This window comes from Nesoenas mayeri (genome assembly GCF_963082525.1).
Source record: "Nesoenas mayeri genome assembly, chromosome: 4".
NCBI classification, from domain to species: Eukaryota; Metazoa; Chordata; class Aves; order Columbiformes; family Columbidae; genus Nesoenas; species Nesoenas mayeri.
Window position 1 is genome coordinate 36,526,374 of NC_137540.1, and position 26,090 is coordinate 36,552,463.

The 26,090-nt window shown below is 40.1% G+C and overlaps 1 protein-coding gene across 2 annotated transcripts in view; it reads left to right on the forward strand.

Annotated features, from left to right (window-relative positions):
• Positions 1 to 1,756: 1,756 nt before the first annotated feature.
• The window catches only part of TLL1 (tolloid like 1), a gene marked incomplete at its 5' end in the record, with an annotated part of 132,579 nt that continues 108,245 nt past the window's right edge, over positions 1,757 to 26,090 (forward strand). For both annotated transcript variants that reach the window (XM_080343448.1, XM_080343449.1), the window contains one exon: positions 1,757 to 2,424. In XM_080343448.1, the coding sequence (XP_080199574.1) occupies positions 2,268 to 2,424 (157 nt within the window). The remainder of the gene's footprint in view (positions 2,425 to 26,090) is intronic.

A 26,090-nucleotide genomic window follows, 5' to 3' on the forward strand; every position in this document is an offset into this window, starting at 1 on the left:
CCCCCCGCCTCCCCGCTCTGCGGCACCTGGGGCGGCCCGCGCCCGCGGAGCGCAGGGGAGCGTAGGGCGGCTGCCCGGGAGGCGCCGCGCCCCGAGGCAGCACTTCCCGGCCCGCCGCGCTGCCGGCTTTGCCTGCGCTCCTGGCACAGGCGGGGGAAGGGACTATCTCCGGATTTCCACCCCTGCGACAGGGGGAAGGCGGCCGGGAAGTGCTGCGGCGAGAGCGAGCCCGTGCGGGCTCGGACGTGAGAGAAAGACGCAGTCACTTCTTCGCGGCAGCCCTTTCAAAAGTCCGTGTTAAATGTGACACCCTGGCGAAATGGGAGCAGGAGAAACTCCCCGGTACCCACCCCTCGTCCCCCCATCGCCCTTTTCCATGGAAACTCGTAAAAGGAGGAGGAGGAGAGTTTGCTACGGAAAAGTCTCACCTTGGTCTGAAACAGTTTCAGGCGTTTCTGCAGGATCGGAGCTGCCCCTCCCGGGGGAGGGGAGGAGGCAAGGGAGGGAGGGAGATCTTTAGCTACCTAGATATATATATATTAAGTTTGGGTTTTTTTTTTTCCCGGCTTGATCTTATTTTATTCCAGCAGCACGTATCTCCACCCCTCATCCCTCCTTCCCCCTCCCTCTCCAGGTTTATCGGCTGAAATGAGGCTTTGCGCGCTGATCCCTTCTCGGGCTTTAAAACAAAACCCGGCCCCGCGCAGGCGGCAGCGGCTCGGGGCGCCTCGGCACTGAAGCGCGGCGGGGCGCAGCAGGATACCGCGGAGCGGGGCGGCGGCTCCCGCGGAAACTTCGCTTGGAAAATAAACCTCCACCACTTTCCTGGAGATCCACGTGAGAACAGGAAAGCCTGACTGCAAGATCTCAGCGCTGCTGCAATTTTACTTTTTGTTTGCCTTGATTATTTTTTTTTCTGTTTGTTTGTTTGTTCTTACTTTCATTTTGGAACCGGTTCCCAGCTGCTTGGCTGAACTTCTGGAGACCAATGGACCTTTTTATATTGCCTTCCTCTGTTTTAAACAAACTATGGACGCTTAAACTTTTCTCTTTCCCCCTCCCCCTCGCTCCTTAACCCCCACCCGTCAGCTCATGGGGCTAACACTGCAAAGCAGCCGCAGCAGAGGGAGAAATACACAGCCACTGATTTATTTTCCCGTCTCTAAAATTGCAGTTAATTCTTCTCACCGTCCTCCTTATCACCCATTCTTTTGAGCTTTTTTGGCTGCCGGGTGTCGACCTGTGCGTTGTTTTATCTGATCTCGATTCTTTTGTTGTTATTGCTTAAATGCCATGCACTGCTTATCTATAGAGAAAGCTATATGGAGATAGAGGCATATAGTGAATGCGCGTGTGTTTCAATAAGACTATCAAGAGAGCAGATCAGAAGCAGCCCGGATCCTGACCCTGACTGTATGAATAAGTAAGCAGGATGCTGACGACTGTGTGTTAGTTGCCTCTAAGGTTTTCGTAAGTTAAAGGGGGACGGAGGAGGGGGGTGGGGGGGCGAGTGACAGACCAGAGACAGACCTTAGAGTGTTTATGCAGAGGAGGAGGAAGCACTGACACTTTTTTCGGCGTCCTCCAATATAGCTGTTGTCTCCCATCACTTGGGCTCCGCGGCTTGCTTTAGTGCACAATCCCCCCTCCTCCTCCCCCCCCCTCCGCCCCCCCCTCGCCGCTCCCTTTTCTTTCCTTCCTTCTTTCTTTCTCTTTCCCCTTCTCCCCGTGGTAGTTTGCTGATGTGCAGCCCGGATCCATCTTCTGGAAACAGCAGCGGGACCGGGGTCGGCGGGGTGTGGGCCGGGAGCGGAGCGGGACGCGGGCAGCGGCTGCCACCGCCTACTCCTCCTCCGCGGGAAGTTTGGCTGGGGTTTGACAGAGGCGAGGGGACGCCCTGACAGACAGACAGACAGACAGGATCTCCCGGCCTGAGTCCACCCCCTGCGCCCACCCACACACCCAGCGATTTCTCCCCGGCGAGGTGGCTGGGGGCAGGAGGGGTAGCAGCGCTCATGCTCCTCACTCTGTGTTGCACTCGTCTGACTGGGGCTACCTAGAGAGAGCAGCGTCTCTCGGAGGAGCCTCCAGGTGGGAAAGGAAAAAAAAAAAAAAAAAAAAAAGGAAAACAAACAAACCAAACTCTAAACCCCCAAAAACCTGTGGTTCCTCCATCCTTTACCCTCCTCTTCCAAGCCGGCGTGGACAGCTGAACCGGCCACCTAGTTCATCTGCATCCTGCCCACCACCTCTCGGCCCGAGGGAGGATGAAAATGCTTTGCTGGAGGATGGCACTGTGGCTGGCCGGGTGGACTGTCTGTGGGAAGCCTTCCTCCTGCTCTGGCCTTGATTATGACTACACTTACGATTTCACTGAAGAGGATAAAACTGAAGCGATAGATTATAAGGATCCTTGCAAAGCCGGTAAGTGACTTCGACGTCTAATACAGCTCCCCACCCCCTACCCAGCTGGTGACTTTGTCTCGGCTTTATTTACGGCGATGTGCGTGAGGGCGGGAGTCCCGGGCTCACCTGCTCCCTCCCGGGGCAGCAGCGATAAGTGGTAGCCGGAGCCTTGCGCCCGACTCCCTCACCTGGGGAAGGTATCCGGGACCTGCTTTTCTGGGACTTCCCATTTCCTCAGAGCCTCCGGCTTAGCTGGGATTGGGGCGCGGCGGCGGGCAGGGCTGGACCGGCCGCCTCCGTTCCACGTCCCTGGCGGCGTCGTGCCGGCTGCGGAGCCCGGAGGGCCACCGGAGACGTGGAACTTTCAGAGAGCATTTCGGCGGGGCTCAAAGGTTTCGAGGCGGGACCGTGCCCCGTAGCGCGGAGCGGCTGGGCCGAACCCCGCAGGCGGTCCGGAGGGTGACGGCTCCTGCCGGGGTCCTGCCAGTTCCCGGGGTGGGAGCGGGTGCCGCCTCCCGCGGGCTTCCTCTCGCCTTCCTCCGGCTCAACCTGTCGCCCCCGGCCATACACCCCCACTCCTCGGGCCGGGCGGACCTGAGGTGAGCTCTCGGCTCCGGGCGCCCTATGAATATGTATATGATAAGTGCACAGGCTGAGCGGGAGTAGAGGGGAGGACAAGGCGCGAGGGCTAACTGCTGGGTTTTCAGCCCTGCAAGTCCACGCGGGTGTATCTCATAAGCCGCGTAGTACGTGGTGACGTTTGGTCTTTTCCAGCCTGTGCTGTGGGGCCGCTGCGGTGCCCCCTGCGCGCTCTGTGCCTGACCGACCCCTTTCTAAATTGTGAGAAGAGTTGAGTTACAGTCCCTTCTCGCCTTGCAGAGCAAATGAGTACGTTTCTAGAACGTTTGCCTTACTGATTCAGGACTTCATCTTCCTTAATACCAAGCACAGTTCTTCATCCGTTAAAGTTATCAGCACCCTTCACACTGACCTCAGGAACCGAGTTCACTGGTGTTTCACTAGACAAGTGTATGTTGATGATGATATTTTCCACCCAAAATGTGTGATGAATAACAGTGGTGGTCCAGTCCTAACAGCTCTATTGTTAACTAAGTACTCAAATTTTCCAGCAGCCTTCTTTGCATTAATTAGTTACTTTATATTCTGAAAAAACTAGTTCAGCCAAAGGTTGTGTTCACTATGTCTGTGTGGTTTTGTTTAATTTATTGAGGAGAATGTGGTGAACATATATGCCAAATATGCAGACACTATGTTTTTCTAATCACAGAAATATTTTGCTCGTAAGTGTGAATTGTTAGGTCTTACTTGCTAACAACTGAGCAATGCTCAAATTCAAAAAAAAAGCAGAAGCAACTGCAAACAAGACATTAATTTTTCACAATTAACACTCACAAATATATATAAATAAGTAGTCATAGTTAACTTGAAGTCTTCAGGTCTGTAATTCTTTTGGAGGATTTATGTGCATCATTTCATATAATGAGAAATGTGTAGTTATTCAGCTGTGGAATTTTTTTAGTACTTGTTTAATAGTAAGAATAATTAAAAATTATAATTCATGACATTAAGTGTTTTAAGCTTATGCAAGAGAGAAAGACAGCAGGAAGAGACTCTGCAACATGATCAGTGTTAACAATTCCTGACCATCATTTCATTTTGTTTTGTTTGGAGAAAGAGACATTTGTTTGCAAAGTTTGACCCTTTGAAATATTTTATAGAAGCTCTCACCGCTGCTTCTTCTTCATGAGGTGCTTAGATACTACTGTGAGGAGAAACAGGTAGATGCATGAAGAGTTAGTTGTATGTAGTTCCCATTAGTCTCAAAAGCAATAACTTTGAGGTTTTCTATTCAGCAAATAGCCTCCAAGAATATTTCCCAATTACTTTTCTGGCTAAACCTTCCCTAAAGGCTCTATTACTCTTAGCCTGTGAAGTACTAATACCTGATCAAAGGTGATGGGGATAGTGGGTGCCCAGCAGCATGACCCAAATGTGTGTTCTCCCTAGGTCAAATCTTACTATCTGGGGTGGGTTTTGTACTCTCATGAGTAATTTTACTGATATCTGCCTTTAGGATGCTTTCCACAGTGAGGCCCTAAAGAAGGACAAAGCCAGGCTTCACACTTAGGCGTGTGAGGTGTTCACACTCAAATTTGTGTGGCTGCTCTGTGTGTGAGATAACAGGACGAAACAAGATAATCCTTGTTGAGATTGTGTTCAGAGTATGCAAACTTTCTGTCTTAGAAATAATTAACACCTGCTTTTACTGATCTGGAGGGCCTACAGCTGAGGCTGTAAAACTGCTTTTCTTTTAACTGTTCAGACTCATAACAGGTCCTTAGGACTCAGGACTTAGATCCCAGATACGAGTGAATTTCTACAGCTTAGCAAAATAGGGGGATGCCCAAAGTCAGTTAGGGTATGTTGCCTACTCACATGCTTCAAAAATTCCAGTGAGCTGATTTTACAGAAGTGCTAGAATAATTTGACCTACTGCAATTTGTGAGCAAATAAAATGCTTCGAAACCAGCCATAACTAACATATCCTAATTATGTTGATGCAAGATGGATTCACCTGTCTTTTAAGTTATTTGCAGTCTGTTTTTCTACAGTGAGAATTTTTTGTGACTTAAATTTTATTCCATAGATCATATGAGAAAACATTTGTAGTCTTGTGACAGAAAGCACAGTACATGAGGCCTCAAAGCTGTAGATAGATATAGTTATAATTCCATATAGATAACTCTTTATAGATACAGTCATAAGTCAATCAATCTTGAATAATCTTCTTTTGGTAAGTCTCTTTTTTCCTATTTTTCCCTTTTGTAGAAGAGCTGGAAACGTTTACTAGGAACAGAATGAAACAGCCTCTGAGGTGTTATTTATAGGTATTCTGTGGAATTATTTATGGGTATTCCTTGTGTATTTTAACATTTTCATAAGGAACTGATCATTTTAGCATCACACTGTTCCTATGACTTACAGGAACAGTGTAGTGCGATGCTATAGAGACTGAAAAGTACATTTTCTTACAATGATTCCAGCTTTGTGAAAAATCTGCAGATAACAGGAGTCTGACAGATGTGCAGTAGAGTTAGGATTTGTTTCTGGAACTGATATTTCTGATTGCATCTGAACCAGCAGATATCTTATACAAGAGCCCCAAAACTCAGTCTCAGCAGTGAAGCCAGAACCTTGGGAACCCTGGAGTAAGGGCTCCACGGAAGAGAAGAGCCTGGACAAAAGTTGTGATGGTGTTGAGGAGACAAGTATTGGTAAAGAAGCTATTGACATTGCGCAGATGAACTTGAGCTGTGTGGTTTCCTGTGTGTTTGTCTGCAGACCTTTAACCTATGTATGAATTTTGTGTCATGGTATGTCTCCTTATAACAAGTAACCTGGAGTGCTGTAATAGTGGGATATGATGTAACACAGTTTCTGTGCTTCTGATGTCTCGGATATTTCCTCATGTCTCTCTGCAGGATATTGCCCTCAGTGTTTACCATTGTGAAGTTCAAGTGTAAGGCATTCTTAGTTCATCTTCAACATCTAATTTGCTAGAAGATGTAAAACTGGGAATGCCGTACTCAGTGCAATATTGGGCTTTAAAGAAACTAAGAACATAATCAACATTTGTATAAATCAGGTATTACTCTAAAAAATAAAACACATAGTTGGATTTATATGGGCGCTGTCAAGCTTTTTTTGGATTACAGCATGCATCTATGTTTATTTGTGGATTCCTGAAGTTTTGTTCTTTCTTACCACAGCTTATAATATATTAAGGATATTTGTTGAAAAACATAAAGAGTGAGATGGGTAGGAAATAATTTCCCATCCTGTAATACTTGTTCATAGTCTGCCCTTAGTTGATATTAAAGTTTTTTTGAAGGCTTTTGTTTTGTTTACCCAAAACAAAACAAAGAGAGAGAGATACTCTGGTGTGATCTTCCAACTAAAATACTGTGAACCGTGAGAGACGAGGCAATAACTCTTAGTTTTGTTGCATATCCACATCACTAAGGATTGTTCCAGCCTCTGAACAGCTGGCTATCCTCAGATAAGTCAGATAAGTCTCTTGAAGCATTTATTCTGTGAGGTGTTTCACTTCCTAAAAAATGTTGAAGGTTTGGGGAATAAGCTTAAAGTTGAATTCCTTGATCTTTATATATATATATATATATATATATATATATATATATAAAATATCCCCTGCCATCCGTCTTGTGGGCCCAGAATTTGTGTCTTGCACTGGGAAATTTTTCTCAAGGAAAACTTCATCGAAACTTTCACATTCTCACTGTAGTTAGTTTAGTTAGCTTAGATGACTTTTTTCTTCTTTCTTTTTTTTTTTTTTTTCTCCTACACAAAATACTTCGTTGTGATTTTTTCTTTATTTCAAATTGTGCATGAGTTGCTTGCCATGGAACAGAAGCTTTTCACTTTTTTTTGAGTGAAGCTAGATACAAACTTGAAAAGGATAATAATGAATATGAACAATCAGATTTACAGCTTCTTAACTTGGAAGTTGGTTAGCTTGCTGTTTGATTAAGAACAAATTCTGTATCTATGTGTGCCTTCTTGAAAATAAGAGAAAAGTAAGGAAGACCATCCTTAGATTCTTACAGGAGAATCTAAGGAACTCATTTGGTTCCTTTGCACCCTTATAAATAATTAAAAAAAAAAGTTTAGATTGTCTGTTACAGGGGCATTAGTATTTCCCACCTCAGTCACTTGTGAAACATAGTTATATTTCGTTTATAAAGTATCTGAACATGAAAAAGCTAAAAGTAAATATTAAGTATAATTATTATATGGTGTCATCTGTAAGTGCAATCTAACTTGCTTATTAGTGTTGTAGCAGCAACCTTCTATACTGTTAGAGTTGGTTTTTTTTAGTTTGTCTTGTATTCTGGCACGTGTATTTTCAGCTGTAAGCATGCTAATTGTGTAGTCTGGTAATATGAAAATTCTTAAAACCTCTCAGTATACATTTTGAATATGTTGCATGGTCTAGATAATTGAGATCTTTCATCTTTATATTTCAGTCGTGCAGTAAATTCCAAAAGTTATATTGTGCAGTTTGTACTAATATAGAGGTTGTAGTGCTAACATAACTTGCCAGATTGACAGAACTGTGACTATTCATGTAGTAAATGCATAGTGTAGGCAGCTAAAACAGAAACAAGTTTTTCTGAATAGTTGGTCCCAAATGGCCTTCATTCTGCTGTGGATAAAATGATAGGGTAAATCAGACTACTGAAAAAATTAGTTTTTGAGTTGCATTTCTTTTTCAGAATTCTCCACCATTACTTTATCCATGGTGCCCATTAATGTGGTGTCTTGATAACTTTGAAAGAGATTTGTATGAACAGACAGCTCTTTTTCTCCTCAGCTTCACTGCAAAGATTAATTCAATAATGAAATTCTGGGAAAACTATATTAAATGAATATATTTGATGTTCTAACTTTGTGAATATCCTTCCATACCAAAGGCTCAGTTTCACATCCAGAGTACTTTCCATAGGGATCTATTTCTGAATATATTTCCGGTGTGTCAAACAAGTGACCTGCAAGGAGCAGTATTACATCATTGCAAAATGAGCCTAATTGACAAATCTAATTGAGCTTGGAATCAGGTCCCCCAGGCAAGCTCAGAAACATTCACCACACCTGGATGTCTGCCTTTTGTCGTTCTTATTGCCCCTCTGGAAAACAGGGTTGATAGGCTTATGACATAATTCCATTCACTACTTTTTGGAGAGAAACGGTCATGTCTGTGGTGCATGGTATTGACAGAAGGGCTGTAAAATGGAAGAGTCAACTTGTGGATTTCACAGGCACAGGGGACCTTGTGGACGAAAACAGACCTTTTTTTTTTTTTTTTTTTCCCCTTCTTCCTGGATGCATTACAATACTCTAAGTTTTATAACAGTGAATAAACTAAACAGCAGGAGAAGTCTCTGTTCTTTGTTTAGGTGATCTGTGCTTATCCTTAAACTGAGATAGGTTTATATGGCTTTAGACTCATTTAGGCTTTAGACTCATTAAAAATGTTATGGTTATACAACACTACGTTGTTTTTGGTTTTTTTTTTCTTAATTTTTATTTTTCTTTTTAATATACCTGAAGGAAACATGATTCAAAGAGTATTCCAGAGCAAAACTAAGCTTTGGGTTTTCAAAGCTTTCAGTAGGATGGACAGCATTTCATAGCATTTTTCAGACTTTCCTCAGCCTCCTTAGCAACTTTCTAATCTGTTTGTTGCAGTCATTACTGAATGCAGTCCATTCCTTCCATTCTTGACCACAAACAACCTCTGTCCACCTCCCTGCTACATCCCTTCAGAGCTATAGCAACTGAAAGTGTGACTACGGAAATCTTTGGGTATTTTTAGTTCTCTTTTCTCAGGATATTTTTCTTGGCTAAGAAGGAGCTAATGGCTAATCCATTAATGTGTTTTAATGCATATTCATTCTTTGTTTGCTGCTCATTTACTTGTTTCCCTGTCATCTCTTTCATTGTTCCTATGACAAGTTTCCTTGCTTCTGCATTTTCCTGCAATGAATGCACTTCCTACTTGCTTTTCAGCTTTTCCCCGTGCTGCCTAACCAGTCACCTATTTCTCTTCTCTCTTCCCCCCATCCCACCTGGCCTTGACATATTCTTCTCCTGCTTACAATTAGCAGTTATTCCCTCCAAATGTAACCTATACCTTGTCATCAGGCGTTCTGTGAAATTGTCTTCTAGTGCTTTGGCAGTTCTGTAGCAAAGCAAGTGGGCTCCTACACCCACAGCTGGAAATGAAGATAAGAAGGAGGATGCGTGGACTGTGTATAACCACCAGTATGTTATAGAATTGTAGAGTGGTTTGGGTTGGAAGGGACCCTCAAAGGTCATCCAGTCTAACCCCCCTGTAATGAGTAGAGACATCTTCAACTAGATCAGGTTTCTCAGAGCCCTGTCCAGCCTGGCCCTGAATGTCTCCAGGGATGGGGCATCTACCATCTCTCTGGGCAACCTATGCCAGTGTTTCACCACCCGCATTGTAAATAGTTTCTTCCTCATGTCTAGCCTGTTCTCAGAGGCCTTGCACTGGAGTGCTAAGTGGGCTGCCAGTGATCTGTTAAACACTGTACGTCAAACCCTGAAATATCAGCTTTAAATATCTATTCAGAACACACACATGAATATTCTGTCTTTGTTAGACTCACACACGTAAATATCAAGACCTGAAGACTGTCCTTGGTGAACAATAGAAATAAGAGTACTAGGAGTACTTGAAGTGTAAAACTTACTTGTATAAACAGTAATGCACCAGCACAGGTTGAGCTGGGGAGTGCGAAGGCGGAGGCTGTGCCATGGACAGATGTAGAGGGTCTGTGTGTGACACTAGAACAGGTGTGCAACCCATGTGAGCGGTTGCTATTGCAGACTGCTTTGGGGGCAGTTCCTACCCATACAGATACTCTCAGGTGACCTTTATTTGGATTTTTGCCTGAGTAATGGTCTGCAAGTACAAATTTTGAGTGACTATAAATCCGTGAGCATCAAATGTCTGAGAATATTTGAGTACAATCAGATAGCTCTTACAGAGCAATAATGTGTCAAAATGTAGGTTTGTGGGTTTTCCCTTCAATATTTAAAAACAGGGATTGTCAGATTGTCAAGATCAAAACACCAAAAAAATCAATTGTATTCTAAAATAACTCATAATTTGTTTCTTGAGGTGTGTGAAATATGATGCCTAATAGGATATGCAGTGTGTATTTAACCAGCTTCTTTGCTAAATATACTTTATTGAGATAAAGTCTATCAATAATTGACTAGGAATTGATTTTGAATTTCTTTTATTCCTGTTGATGGTCATCAATTATATTGCACAACAACATGCTTGGTCTGAGGTATCCTTTCAGTAATTTAAACCATATGAATATTCTTAACAACAATTTCTGCTACATGAAATACTTAAAATTATAATTTTGTTTAAATGTTGTGTAAATTATTTGGGAGGTTTAATTTTAAAATAGTCATAACCCATGCTTTAAAAATTGGTGCTACCCAGCAAAATAAATTCAGCTATGCCAGGATTGTCACTATCAGTCTAATGGCAAATCTTATCGGGACTCAAACTTTCAGCGGTTTCTAGGTTGGTATTCCCATATCTCATTGACAAAATACCAATTTTTAAATATTGTATTAAGGAATAATAAGTATTGGAACTCTGTCTCATCAGGAAATAATTAACGACATCAGGACACAAAAATACAAATGAAAGATGTTTATTTTAAAATTTATTTTCAGTGCATTTAAATCTGAATTTATAAATTATCCGTCTTGCTGTCATAATGAATTTTGTCTCTTTTCCTACAAATATGGAATGATAGAGATACACTGTGCCTTTGAAAAGTACTAGTATCTCTCCAGCCACATTGTGCTTCTTGGATGTTGTAACCTCTATAGTGGAGTTTAAATACCAGCTCTTGGAAGAAGTGAGGGAGCATGGACATCAACTGAGAGGGATGTATAATATCTAAAGAGCAATGCAGATGGGTTATATCACTCTCATGCTGGTAGCAGCAGTTAAACATATTCCCAGTAGTAATTCTATTTATTATCAAACAAAAATAAATCTCTTTTACTGGTGTCTGACATTTTAATAGATGCTAGTTAGGTACATTCTTGCTGTTTTGGGTATCGTATTGCCAAAGACCTTCAAAATTTTTCCACTTCCCTAATAAAGTGAATAGGGCATAGTAATTGTGGAAAGAGTGGCCAAGAGGCACAGCTTCTCTATGTTTCCAGATGATGTACTCAAATAAGTAAAGAAAATAATTTCAGATGGTTCTTATATAATGTCAAGATTTATTTAAACAGTTTGTTTGCACAGCCAATTATATTTGCTTTCATGAAGAGTAGTTTTAGAACAACTCTGCGGGTGTGAGAACATGATGATGAACTGCCCAATTTCTCCATCTGGTAAAATGTCCTTATATTTATAACAAATTTGCATACATCCTCATTTTTACTTGTACTTGCTTTTTTCCCCCTTACTCAACATTACTTTTACAATTGTGCTTTTCCTTCAGTTTTATTTGCAGGTGAGTTAAACTGTAACACTCAACAACTTTTTCAGTTCTTATAATTGTCAACTTCATCCTGTATAAAGTTGTATATGCATATAGGCAAATTGATAAATAAGGTATTTTGTGTTCAGGCAATCTACTAGGCCCTTTTCTGACTGAAAACATAGTGTGTTTCTGTGCAAAACCACTAGGGTTATGATGAAGGCACATTACCCATCTTTTCGTGATCTTAATTTTAGTATCAGGATCTTTGATCTGTCTCTCAGCCCGTTTTCTTGTCATCACATAAACTGCTCAGTCTTTGCTTATGCAGCTATTCAAGACAATTGATTCAGGACTAAATTCTGGAATCCTTATTCTTTTGTTTATGATATGTCATAATGGTATTGTGTTCTGAAAACTAATAAAGATTAATCTTTCATGTCTGAAAAATAAATTATTAGAAAAAACCCCCACAAACGCACAACAAACCCTCAGACAAAACAAAACAATAATCAAGCCTATAAACAGCTAAGGAATCAGATTAATGTGGCTAAGTGTTTTATCCCACAAAGATTAGATTATTGGATAAACTGTTAATGAAAACAGGGTAAAAAGATGGTCAAGTTTAAAAAAGAGAAAAGGAAAGAGAAGGGACATTGTTAGCATGTACAATTGCATAAGCTGTACCAGAAGACAAAAAATAAATTTTTTGTTTCTACTCAGTCTGTTAAATTCTGAAGTCGCAAATTCAGAACTGAGGCAAGGAGATATGTGGGGTTTTTATGCAACCTTTTTTTAGATTGAAGTCTGCTAAAGGATTCCGCTGAGGCAGTATTCAGATATATGATATGACGTTTGCATAGATAGTGGGGGTATCTGGAGCTCTGATAATTAATAATGATAATGATTACAATTTCAAGTGGACATTAGATCTCAGATTTCAGAGTTCAAGTCAATCTTTACTAGCTGGAAACAGGGATGAACCCAAATGTGTGGGAGATTACCCTCCTCTACCTACTGCAGACTCTTGTTTCTTTCTGAGAAGCAGCTGGTGGTGACTGCTGTCAGAGACAGGACCTTGGATATAGTCCAGTGTTGCAGTTTCTTTGTTCGTCAGCCCTCTCTAAATGCTATTTCAAAAAACTCATGTCTTGTAGCATGCCTGAAAGATAAATGCAGTTTGGCCGTTTTGGGAAGTGAGTGAATTTCAAAGCTCACTGTGACTGTAAATGCATTGACCAACTGTATTTGATGAAAAGGAATATATGCAAGCACACAAGAAAAAAACTGCATTTACCTAATGTATATAGATTCTTATGGGTCCTCTGGAGCACTTATATACACACTTATCTTTAAACATGTGTATGCACACGTTCACCTGATTACCTAAGGAATATCATTGAAGCATAGATGCCTGTAGAAGTATATGTGTAGGATCTTTAAGGCTGTGTGTATGGGTTGTGTGCGTACCTTTTTTTCTTTTTTTTCCCTGTACACTGAGAAACGTCACATTAATCTTTGTGTTAAACCTGATCTAGAGGCTATTGAACTCAGTGGGAATGCTTCAACTTATTTTAGAGATAATATTTATAGATGAATAAGTAATGAAGTGCAGAGCTGACTAATTTACTCCTGTGCACTTGGGCTATGGCTTGCTTGTATTCATGTGCTCACATGCTTTGCAGGCACATTAATGAAGGCAGTTGGATTTTTGCCCCAGTTTCTGTAGCTGTCATCACTAACACAAGAGTATCATGAAATCTTACATTCAGTGACCTTGTGATTGCAGGTTCTTTCTTGCTGGACGGGGGTGTGAAAAATATCCAGCAGCTTGTGAGAGCATCTGATTTTTAATTTCTTTTTCCTCTCCCCCCTCATAACAAGCCTCAGGATAAGACTGGATTTAGATTGCTGCAATAATTTCTCAGCCTTTAGAGATAGTTTTCTTCTTGTCACAGCTGAATACTTTATTAATTGTTCAAACTGATGAATTGCTAAACATGCTGATGAACATGATGGTTGCAGTTGCATATACAGTTCCTTATCTGTGTAATTTTAAAAAATGTAAAGTCAAAGATAATAAGCCATGTGTTACAAGATATATCAGGCACGAGAAAATGGTGTCAATGTAGTTTGTAATAATATCAGCCAAATATGTACCATTAGCTAGAGTTTGACAAACACTGAAAGTCTTTTCAGTAACTTACAATATCCCCAAATTAAAACATTTCCAATCCCAGAGGCTGCTAGAACCTTTAACTTCTTTAGATCTCTTCAGAGATCTTGGAAAACTAGGAGGAACAGGTGTACTAATATCCCCATTTATTTAATAAGTTTAAGAATTAGTTACATGGTAAAATAAAAACAGAGCAGGAAGTGTTTTTTTTCCAAAGCTGTGTATATTTTGGATGGATTGCAAAAACTCTAGGTTGCAGCGTAGACCTAAGTATCCTTATGACATAGCTTATGTGTAAATTGTGTGTTTAACCACGTAGTTTGTTACTTTTGTGTTTTCCAAAGGCTGTTTTCTTTCTGATGTTTTTTCTTCAGTGTGTTGAATTTTAATCATGGCCTGAGTGAGAACTACAGGTGATGATTTGGCTAAGGATTCTCATTTGAAGAAAGTCCTTGGCTTTAGCGATGGAGTTTTCTGGAGTTATTTGGCCAGGAAAGGAATCTTTACCTATAATGAAAATATTGTCTGTTTACAGCTTCTAGATCCTTTGATCCCTAAATTGAAGGTGTGGTGGAGAGTGTGTGTGGTTTGTCTCTTTTGTGTGTGTGTGTTTGTTTTTTGTTTGTTTGTTTGTTTTTCTCCAGTCCTTTAACTGCATCCTTGAGGATGAAACCCTTTCACACAGGAAATACAGATGAAAATACAGAAACCCAGTTGTTCAGGTCTTTTGGATATTTTAATTCATATTACCTTAATATTATAAGAAGCTGAATTAAATAGAAATTGTAGTATTGATATACAGTTGGCATATCTGTAGAAGTGAAACTTGGGTAAAGAGAATATATAACATAGATTCCCTTTTGCTTTATGGAAGAGAGCCAAATACAGAGATGCTTCCTCGATCAGTAACTGTGTTTATAGAGATATGCAGATCTTGCGGGGGCTAAAACTAACATGTTAGAGAGAAATGCATACTATTTTATGATGATTTAAGTCAACAATGTGTAGAACCAGTCAAAGTCATGACATTTTTTTCAACTTGGGCACAACTAATTTTTCTTGGCTATTTATTTATATTTTTTTAAAGTGTCTTTTAAATTTGTTTAGGGTATGGTACAACATTCCATTGCATATAAGGTATTTTTGCTGATTCATCCATCTAGTCATTCTAGGCCCAAGGTTGTATAGGAAGTCAAAGGTTTCCTGAATTATTTAGAAAGGCATGATCATAGTTATATAGACCTTTCTTTTGTCTTTCCTAGTTATGAACAAGCTTAGGCTAAAGAGTAGCTCTAAGAAAAAAAATCAACAAAATTTAACATAAATAGTAATAACTCAGTTCTAATTACATAATTTTATAGAACAAGAAGAATTATTTGACCCTTGATTTCGGCTTACATAATGTGGCTTGGCTTCATTGACCTCAAATGTCCTAGGTCTTATCAGCAGAGAAATTCTTTCTTCTCCTTCCAACAAGCAGATGATGTATCACAGAAATCAGCAAACATGTAGATAAGATTTTGAATCCACTCGTGTGTGCTAAAGAAACAAGTTAATGTCCCCATTCTTACATGCTTATCAATTCTGATTCCTTTTAGTTCTTTATGGCTGTTCTGCTATCAAGATAAACCCTTTCTGCAGATGACTGCCCACTGGAAATACGCACACACAAGACTTGCTCCTGCACTGATGGAGCTGCAGGGACCCCTTGTGCCCCAGGGCACTGCCGAACACACGCTTCACCCTTCCTTCCTCCTCTCTTCATAATCAGCCTGGGATTTAGTTTTCATTCCTGTTTATTGTCTGAAGTGTCACAAATATTGGCGTTTAAATTGGATAGGTCAGAAGGAATAAATTGACATTGCAAAGTGCTACATGGGTTACCTGCTAGGGGAAGCCAGGTAACAAGGGAAAAACTGACATGCAAACAAGAGGTGAATTACCCTGTGCTGAGCCCTCTGCATCTGTAGACAGATGATTTCCAGCAGAAGCTTATGTGAGTGCATTTTGACTGCAGATCAAACCACTCTCTGTATTTAGCTGCTGCTAAGGTAGTAACTTTTAATTAAAAGTTGCACGTGATGCACATATCAAAATTCCTAGTGGTATTTTGTTCCAACATATTAAATATGGATGAATCGGTTTTGCACAGATCTTTTGGTTTTGCTCTCGTACACTGCTGTGGTTGTTCAGTGCCTCTTCCACCTGGTAAAATGCCATGTCTGAAAGTTTGTTAGAGTTTTTTGTTCTGTAAGGTTGGTCTAAGAAAAGATAGTTACATTCTTTGAGAACTTTGAGTGTCATCTCTTTGGACCATTGTAACTACAGTAGCACTGCCTTGTATTCTGCCATGGGGTACAGCAGATCCCGTAGGTGGGATGTGGAAGAGCCTGCGTGAATAATGTGTTACGGACCCTGTGTTGTGTTACATGGACCATGGAATGGACTGTACAGTAGGGAACTATGCCCAGGGCAGGGACACACAGCAGCCAATGAAAGGTTTGGTTTCCTTTTCTTTCCTTTATCATAAAGTAGTGTCCTCATTTTTCACCTGATTTGTGTTTACTGGCAAGTTTGTTTAGGAATACTAAATGCATGATGTTTATGTACTGCGACTTATAAGGCTGCAGTACCTTTCAGGATCTCTTGTTACTTCTGATGAGATGAATGGCGTTCACCTTAATAAGGTCAGAATTTGAATGTAGAAAAAATTATCACAGTATCACAGTATGTTTGGGATTGGAAGGATTATACTTTGGGCCACTTTACTGAGACTTACTGGAGGTATGCATTACAATGGAGGCAAGGGGTAACCAAATAATTCGTGGGTAATTAGCTTTTTGGTGTTTTGTGAGGTTTTAAATATACATGTAGACATTGCAATGGAGGTTTCTTTTTGAAGTGGCATTACGCTAGACTAATTTTTCAGCGTAAATAGCTGTTTTTAAGAAACAATAAGTTGTTGTTCATATACCATACAGAAACAAATTATCCATGCAATTTAACAGGGCCCTTTGAACTGGATGCGAAGGAAAACTCATTTAAAATGCTTTTGACGTTGTTCCCCCTCTACAGGGGGAAATTGTATATAGAGATGTTGTAGCGAGGCCGAGCGTAGAGGAACTGTTCTGCGCTGTGAGCCAAAGGACATCATTAGGAACACTCCTATTATCTGGGAGCCTGACTTCCTGTCTCAGTTTCCTCGTGGGTCTCAATGAATGGCAGAAGAAACGGAACACTTTCCTGCTTAGCCAAAAACTCTGCTAAGTGACTCCTTTGGCTGTGAGCCACACTGTGCTCGGGAATAAATCCTGCAGCTCCCCCCTGAGTCTGGAGGGCACTTGCTGCAGCTTCTAGGGACTGGTGGAGGGAACTTTAGAAAACCTGAGGTATCAAGACAGACCCAACCTTCCCATGAATGCCGCAATCCCTTAGGTGTCCTTTTGTACATTCTAAAACTTTTTATTTTGTGTGATAAAGAGCAGTAGATGCATTGACATTTGTTAATGTAAACTGCCATGAGAATTAAGTGATGTTGAAGATGTGAAGTATGGTAGGGTTCTACTACAATGAAAATACTATAGTGTGCCTTGCAAAAAGTGTGAAAGATACGTTTAAAATAAAAATACTTATTCAGTTCAATAAGTAATTTTCTGGTTTTGTTTTTGGTTTTGCTTGTTTGTTTTTCCCCCAAATTTTACTACATGAATCAGTATACATATGTAAGTTCTTTTTATTATAAAGTATAAAAATAGTGTAATAAAGATTTTTTTTATGCCTCTTCAGAAAGAACATAATGTAAGTTGTAGACATCCTATTAAGTGTTGTTTCCATATACGATGCATCTGTCCTCCTCTATGTACAGGAGAGGATTTTGTAATAACACTCAGAATCCTATCCTAGCTCTGATTTAAATTAAAGCCACAAAACCACCAAAATTTCTGTTCAGTTGTTACTGTCAACTTTTATACTTCCTATTTTAACGACATTTGGCATGTAAGAAACTCACAGCTGACTCAAAGGAAACTTGGCGAAATGTACACCATTTCCCAGTAGCTTTTCTCTATAATAGAAGAGATACTGGAACAGTGTTTAATAATTTTTGGCTTGTTTTTCCATATGTATCCAGGAGGAAAATTGGTCTTAATTCACTGGAGACAGGAAACGCTCACCATACTTAGCACTCGGTATGTGTCAGCTTTCAAAGGACTCATTCTCAAGCAGCTGTCCAGCTGGAAGTTTTGGGGATACATGGAAAAGAGTACAGAAAAGACTTAACAGCTTGCAGGGTTTTTTCCTGCTAGTTTGTCTCTTAGTTTTTACTGTATATCTCTCATTCAGACTTTCTGGAATTTTAATGTAAATTTAATTGGTATGACTTTCCTGGAGAACCTTCAGACAGTGTGATGTGAAACAGCACTTCTACTGAAAGAGTTGTCAGCTTTTTCACCTGTGTGGGTGCAATTGTGCCATCCAGGCTTGACGTCGGAGTCACTGTTGCTTTCAGGGAAGCAGGGCTGCTGGGTTATGCGCATCTTGTCAGCTGGTCCTTTGGTCTGTCTTCAGTCTCCTTTGTAAAGGTGGCAAAGTGCTTTCTGACAGGAGGGCCCCTTGACTGACAAGCAGTGCTCCCTGTGTTGATACCTGTGTGTTTTGAGACTTGGCACAAGGGGAGGCAGATTGAATGGCATTTTCTGAGAGCTGGCTACAGGAGAAAGGTGGAGACTGCCATTTTTATGGCAGATTTTGGATATCAAGGTCCTGATTTTGAAAGCTGAAACTGGGGAGATCTCATTTATTTCCATTGTTCTTCCCTCCTGCCCCCCACCCCAGAAATACCACTTTGCCCTTTATGTTGCCCCTGAGGGTAGATTGTCTCCCAGCCATCCTTTCCCATATTTCCTCCTGATTCAGAAGAAGAGGGAGAAAAGGTTCCTGTGCTTGTCTGCTGTTCCCAGGGGACACCAATGTGACACCGATGACTGTTCCTCATCCCTTGTGTGCGTTGCACAGAATGTGAGATTTTTAACTAGCGTATTGGAGAAATGTTGATGTGTAGTGTTAATGTGGTTACATTGTTGGTGTCCACAGTTAACAATTTCTGGTTGTTGTAAAAACACGTCATATAGTCCCACATAATAAATGAAAAAAAACCACTTCCTTTTTAAGACTTCTTTTGAGCTCCAAGGAGAGGGAACACTAAAAGGTGCAGAGTGTGATGTGAATGTGCATTTGCATATAACACAAATGTATGTATATTGTTTTAAAAGTGTGTGTGAGAATGAGATACAGTGAGAATGAGTAACTGAATTTTAGGAATCCTTGTATAATTGGACAGTAAATTTGATCATTAATTAAACATAACAAATTCAAATATTCAAGTTCAGGTCAATTTTCATATATTAATCACAACAAAATGATATTAAAAGCTAGGACATGATTTAGTTAAAACTGCTGCTCAGAGAGGAATAAAAAAAAAATTGTTAATAGACATGGAAATATGTTTATGCCAAATATAAAACAATTGATGGGATAGCACACAAAATGTTGCCTTGGACACAGAACTTGTTGGAATATTAAGTTCACAAATGACACAAAATTGCAAGGAGCTGTTGACACACTTGAGGGCAGAGAGGCCCTGCAGAGACATCTGGACAAATTGGAGGACTGTGCAATCACCAGCCACATGAAGTTCAACAAGAGCAAGTGCTGGATTTTGCACCTGGGACACGGCAACCCTGGCTGTACATACAGACTGGGGTATGAGATGCTGGAAAGCAGCTCTGCAGAGAGGGATCTGGAGGTTCTGGTTGATGGCAAGTTAACATGAACCAGCAGTGTTCCTGGCTGCCAATAGGGGCAACTGTGTCCTGGGGTGCATCAAGCACAGCATTGCCAGCCAGGCAAGGGAGGTGATTGTCCCACTCTGATCTGCACTGGTGTGGCCTCACCTGGAGCACTGTGTGCAGTTCTGGACACCATAGGATAAAAAGGATATAAAACTACTGGAGAGTGTCCAGAATGGGACTATGAAGTTGGTGAAGGTTGTGGAGGGGAAGCTGTATGAGGAGTGGCTAAAGTCACTTGGTTTGTTCAGTCTGGAGGAGACTAAGAGGAGACCTCATCATGATCTACAGCTTCCTCACAAGGGGAGGAAGGGCAGGTGCTGGTCTCTCTGGTGACCAATGATAGAACCCGAGGGAATGGCAGGTAGGTGTGCCAGGGGAGGTTTAAGTTGAACATTAGGGAAAGGTTCTTCACCCAGAGAGTGGTGGAGCACTGGAACAGGCTCCCCAGGGAGGCAGTCACGGCCCCAAGCCTGACAGTGTTCAAGAAGAGACTGAATAACACCCTCAGATACATGGTGTGAACTGTGGAGTTGTTATATGCAGGGACAGGAGTTGGACTTTATGATCCTTGTGGGTCCCTTCCAACTCAGGGCATTCTATGAAGTACATACAGTACAGGTCTACAAAGTCAAAATACCTGTGTTATTCACACTTTACTTCTTGCAGAAGCACGTCTAACTGTTATAGAAAGAGTCAAAATCAGCTTAAGTATAAGGCCAGGCAGTTTCTGTTGTCTTCAATTGAAATCTGCCCCTGCTTTAGCTTTAGTTAACAAGTGTAATATATTGTCAGTGTTTCTAATAATGTTCTGTGTAGTCAATCTTTATGTTATATTATAACTGGTAGAAAATTGTAAGCTTGATAATATTTTCTTGTAGCAAGTACTAGTTTGCTTCCATGTTGTAGGATTTTCCTCCCCGCCATAGTTTTATTTTTATGTAAGAGAAGCTCTTCTCACCATTTGTGATCTAAAGGTACTCCTGCAGTTAAATGTAGATGTTCTTTCAGGAAGAAAAGTACAATAAAAATTCTGCAATTGCATGAACAAGCAGGCCAAAATTTTCTCAACTATTTACATTGTCTTCATCGTGACTTTTGAAGCAAGGATTTGGGTCCATTATTGGATATTTAGTTTTTGGCCACGTGAGTAATCTTTGGTCTATTATGTTTTACCAATATTGCACATCATCACGCTATTTAGCTGTTTAATCTGTATTCAATGTGTCATATTTATCTTATGATATTACATTGCATCTATAGTCTACTTCAGAGGGGTTTGCTTTCCTGAGGGTTGGTTGTGGGTTTTTTGTGGTTTGTTGTTGTTTTTTTGTTTGTTTTTTGGTTTTTTTGTTTGTTTGTTTTTTGATTGTTGTTGGTTTGTTTGTTTGGGTTTTTTTCTATTCTCCCCTCCTGGAGAAGTTGCTAATTTGCTGTGAAATGAATCCTGCACAGAGTATCTTCATGTCAGTTTTCTTACAGTCGTGCAGGAGGAAGTAGATCTTTAGTAGACACATAGTACTGCAAGTTCATGAGAGGGAGTAGTGCATCTGGCCTATGGATTGATTTGTTTTGATTTTTTTGAATATAGGTAGTAATAAAATGTGAAACTTATTGATGCACCCAATGACATGTCTGTGAGGAAAGCTTGTCAGTGTATCACAGGCTGTTAGAAGTCTAATTGAGATAAAAATATTCCGAAGGAGGACTACCTGAGGGAGACTGTTGAAGTTTGCCCCAACTGGAGCTGTCAAGTTTCTGTTCAACAGTAAACTTAACAGAGTAGTAAGTAACTGGGTAATTCTAAAATTATTATTTCAGTTGTTGCTTATATAATTGACATTGTACTTTAATTCTTACATATATGGGTAGTTGTGGCAGTTTGAATTCTTTTTACAACATCAGCTTAGACTTAAGACAGTTACAGTACTAACATATTTTGGTTATAAAATGTCTGCTTCATTTATGCTATTGAAATGAACATACATGGTTACAAAGTGAGACTTTACCCTCAATGAACTCTACAAGGTCAATTAAAACTGAGGGAGCTGGGACATTAATATGTTGACACAAAAACAGTTTAATAGGTAAATTGTAACCTGAAGAAGTGCGTGAGCTTGAGTTTTAATTGTGAAGATTTTGGTAACATAAATGAAAAACAGGAAATTGCTATCATTATTTGTTCTAGATAAAATCTTGTGGAAGTGTTTGCCAGCTGCTTCACTGGTTTACCAAACAAGCTAATATTAAAATATGTAAAATCTGCCTGGGGGACACTTTTGTGTTTATAGGTGACTTGCTTTAAAAGCTTACTGTTCTATATAGCATGCATATTTTTTTCCTGGAAACAAAGTGTCTTTATTTCTATCCACTTACTCTACTTGCAGAAATATGTTTGTGGTGTAGGAGCTCATTTTATAAGAAAACAAACTATGCCAAAGCGAACTTGCAAGTACACAGTAAAAATGTTGATAAAGGTAATAAGGACATTACAGAAATTGCTTGGTCTCCTGAATATATTGCTTCAGGCCTATTTCTCATAGAGAGAAAATAAACTCTCTGTACTCAGTAGCAGTACCAGTTAACGTTTCTTCTGTAGCTTAAGGGCTGAGTTTTTTCCTCAGTTAAGTCAATGGGAATTGACTTAACATCCACTGGCAAATCTGTCCTGGAACTCTGTTACATTAATGGTTTGGATGAGATTGAGTTGACTGCAAGGGAAAAATGAGCTGTCAGCCATATCTCATCCAAATAGAAAACATCTTTATCTAGTAATAAAAAGATGGGTAGTATTGAGCTAATGCATTGATGGAGTATTTTGTGGGAGAATGAAAGCAAATTCTCCAGTGAAGTGTAATATACAGCTGCCTTCAAAACCACATTTTTATTTATCAGTAGGAATGTGTCTGTGCCAAATTGTCTGCTCAAAATTGTAATCACCAGTTCAGATTTTGCAGGCACTTGAGTGTATTTGTTTTTGTTTTGATTTTTTCAAAGCACACTGCTTAAGTTATGCACACATCATAAAGGACAACCTCTTTACCTACATATATTGTCCTCACTTTATTTTTTCACTTCTGCTTTAAAGCATCAGACAACCACATTATCAAGGTCACTTTCAGCAAACCCTTGTGTGCTCCTAAGTGTTGAATATTCACTTTGGACTGCCCCAAAATCACCCTCACCAGTTGGGCCTTCTGTTTATGGCTAAAAACCATCTCTGGTAGCTTTATGTCACGCAATGTGAAACGGTGAAACAGCTGGTTGTTTCTGTGTCACGTCTGTCATCTAGGGTCTTACTCTCTGATCTGGCTACATGGTTCTTAGCTTTCAGCAGCAGCAAGCAAAATGTCTGCATTGCATGTTGCCAGCACCCAGTGTAAATACTCATGCTCTGGGGACTCCGATTCTCTGATAAATAGTGGTGAAGATGGACTAAGAGGGAAGCACTGTAAAGATGAGACTTGTGGAGGACTCTGAAGGTTTGGTGCTGTGGGAAGATAATTCCTGTTGTTCAGTCTCTCGATGCTTGGGCATGGAAAGAGTCATGAGGACAGAGCAACATGTTGGGACAACCTGCAGGACAGTGGGGAGCTGGATGGAAGGGAAGAAAAAGAAACAGTGCCTTTGCTATGCAGTTGTTGGGTAATTCCTAAAAAGGCTAAAAATCATTATAACCCAGTTAAATGGTTCCCCACGCAGTCATTCTTTTTGTGTGCTAGGGAGAGATTTTGATACAAATGCCATATTCTAAAACATACAGATCCTTCCTGATGGTTTGATCACTTTTCCAGACAGTTTTAGGTTTAAAAGGGAGTGTTACGGTTCCTCACTTTCAAAGATGCATATCTTGTCTTTCACACTGGTCCTCCTTGTTTCCCATTCAGGACAATGTGTAGGTTTGTTGTTGGCTTTTTTTTTTTTTTTTTTTTTTTTTTTTTTAACTAAAAAAACCCCTTCGTCTGTGTACAGATCCTTTTTAGATCTATGTGTTAAAATGCTCAGCAGAGGTCTTTAACAAATCCCGGGATTTCTGTCCCCTCCTCTTTTAGGGCAAAAGTGCCAGAACTCAACCTTTTATCTTGCATTTGGTGAATGGAAATTTGGACAGACTTTTTTAAATTTTTATTTTATTTTATTTTTTTATTTGATCGGGCACTCTCATTTCTGAACAGTCCCTGAAAGCTTTTCTTGCCCTCTCAGCACATCACAGACATCTTTCTCAGGAGTGCACCTCATGGCGTCAAAGCTGTTGTGCACCAGCATCACCTTTCAGTTTGCCCAAGATGCAGGCTTGTTAATAGAAACCCCAGCCATAAACACTTGAACCCTGACTTCTGACTAATCAGCTGAAGTTGCTTTAGTGTAGGTCTGACCCTTGCCTTCCATCAGCACAACAAATGCTCCATAAAACAATAACAGATAAGTAACTTCCATCTTACAAACCACACTCATCTCCATGAAACAAAATTGCTGTTAGCATGTCTCTTTCATATACAGTTTTATTTGCTTTTTTTCAAATGGACTTCCCTTCCAGAACTTGTAAGTTATAAGGTTGTCTCTGGTTTTCTTGGCTATATTTAGAAAGTTCCTATTATGCTTTTCTTTTATTTTCTTGTTTATGCTGGCTGGAAGAACAAAATTGAAATTTTCATCTCAGGTTGAAGCATAATTTGGTGTGATTGCTCAGCTTCTGATCTCACTTCCAAGAATGTCTTGTTTTAGGAGTCGATAAAAATATTTGGCTCTGTTTCACCTCAGTCACTCTTGGCAGTTCTTCATCTGCTCTTCTGGGGTTTCCATCTGCTCTTCTATTCTGCAGTTTCTTCTTTAGGCCCCAGTTCAGCACCAACAAGTAAGTGAAAAACTCACTCATTTTCTGAGGGTATGGGTTGGATGCAGGTGCTATTCTGCATCTCGGTGAGAATCTTTCAATAGTTTATCTCATTGCTGAAGTGGAGAATATGGCAATTCCCTGTGGCTTTGAGTGTTCCTTTGTTCTTCCTCACAGGTGTCCAATGATTTAGCCTAGAGCTGTATAGATTACTTAAAAACCCCTCAAACCAACAGATCTATAAAACAAAATATGTCACAAGGGCTAAGGAAAATATTTTTTATGTAATGGTCTTTCTAATTTAAGTCCTTTTAGTTACAGAACAAAGCTTGTGAAATGCTTGTGAACACATGTGAAAACAGATTTATTAGAAAAACTCTTGTTAATTTTTCCTCAGTAATTTCATACTTGTCCTGTTATTTAAACATAGTTAATTAAAAATAAAATCACAACTCATAATTAGGGTTATTGATGCTGAATAATCATTTGGTCTCAGCTGATTAAGCTGCTAACTAGCACACTAAATTATATAGAAAAAAACCCCCACACATATACATGACTGTCTGCTTACTTCTGTATTTTGCTTTCAAATGTGCTTTCATTTCACATATATATATTTTTTACTTCTTATGTTTTCTTTAAGTTTTTTTTTTGTTTGTTTATAGAAAGCGCAATCAAAGTTTCCCTTATCATCTTGCTAGTGAAAATGCAATTGTAGTTGTGTAGTGCTTGTGTATAAAAAGGCATTACATCATAATGAAAACCATATATTCGTCACTTGTAGGAGACAACTTGTCTAAATGTAAAGCTTAACTGGAAGGTTTAGAAGATGAAGTAACAGAAGAAGGAAGAATTCAGTAGTGAACAGGTGCATAATGAATTGATTCATTCACTGCTTTTCTCACAGTTTTTTTCACCTGCTTTTGTAATGTACATTTTGACATACTGAGAATTACTTAACTGTAGAAAAAAAAGAGTCCGGTTTCTTTCTGTCTAGCACTGACATGTATTACAGACTCCCATTGAGTTAGCAGATCATTTTGTTTGTTTGTTTGTTTGTTTGTTTTTCTGTGTAGAATGCTGACAACATATAACGTAAAGCTTTTTAATAACTTTCATAGTGAAAAAGATTAATGAACAAAAAAAGTCATTGAATACTGAGAAATAAAAATCTCTACTAGAGAGAAAGTGTAGGGAGCCTAAAAAGTATTTTAAGCTTTAAAACCCAAAATTTATTGGTACATATTAGCAAATCAGCTATTCACAGTGTTTCTGGGCTTAGTGATTTGATCACGGCTGACAAAATCCAGGGAGGAGAAACATTTCACTGATTCACCTTTCATTCCTTAACTCTCAAATCTGCCTAAGTCAGCTTTTAATGTTTCCCACCGACTCTGAGAGTTGAAGGCAGGTGGTTATTGCTCTCCCAGGTACCTGTGCCCAGTGCCCCTGGGGCAGCTGCTGGAAGAAGATTCTCATCCTGTAAATCCTGGCAGATTGAGCAGGAGTGCAGGTAGGGGCACTGCATCAGTGCCCAACAGGGCTTGCAGACCTGCTGACTACCACTGTGAAGCGTCTTTGACAGTGCAGTCTCTTCCCACTCTCTGTACCTTGCTGCCTAAATAGACCTTCCCTCTTCTATCCATTTTAGACTGTAAGAAAGTACCTGTTACATGGAGGCTGTCTGGGATGCTGCCTCTGTCATATTTTCCACAAACAGAAGGGGGAAAAAGATTCTT